The 214-nt window shown below is 64.0% G+C and overlaps 1 protein-coding gene across 1 annotated transcript in view; it reads right to left on the bottom strand.

Moving 5' to 3' along the window:
* Positions 1-214, bottom strand: part of LOC119593369 — a gene marked incomplete at its 5' end in the record, with an annotated part of 16,628 nt that overhangs the window by 4,669 nt on the left and 11,745 nt on the right. Inside the window, 1 exon segment of the mRNA XM_037942299.1 lies at positions 1-168. Coding sequence (XP_037798227.1) covers positions 1-168 — 168 coding nt within the window.

Raw genomic sequence — 214 nt, forward strand, 5'->3', positions numbered from 1 at the left:
ATACAGGGGCCACGCCGGCGTGGGCGTTTTGTTGCTGGTGGTGGTGACGAGGGTGGCTTCCCCCAGTGGTTACGCCCACAGAGCGGGTGAAGGGTTCGCCCGCCCGCCGGTACAGCACCTCTCGCTTCACTCCGCCCTCGGCCACGGCCTCCTCGCTGGCCTCCTCATCTGCAATGGAACAAGGAATGCACGTGAACGAGACCAGCAATGACAA

This window comes from Penaeus monodon, chromosome 32, assembly GCF_015228065.2.
Source record: "Penaeus monodon isolate SGIC_2016 chromosome 32, NSTDA_Pmon_1, whole genome shotgun sequence".
NCBI classification, from domain to species: Eukaryota; Metazoa; Arthropoda; class Malacostraca; order Decapoda; family Penaeidae; genus Penaeus; species Penaeus monodon.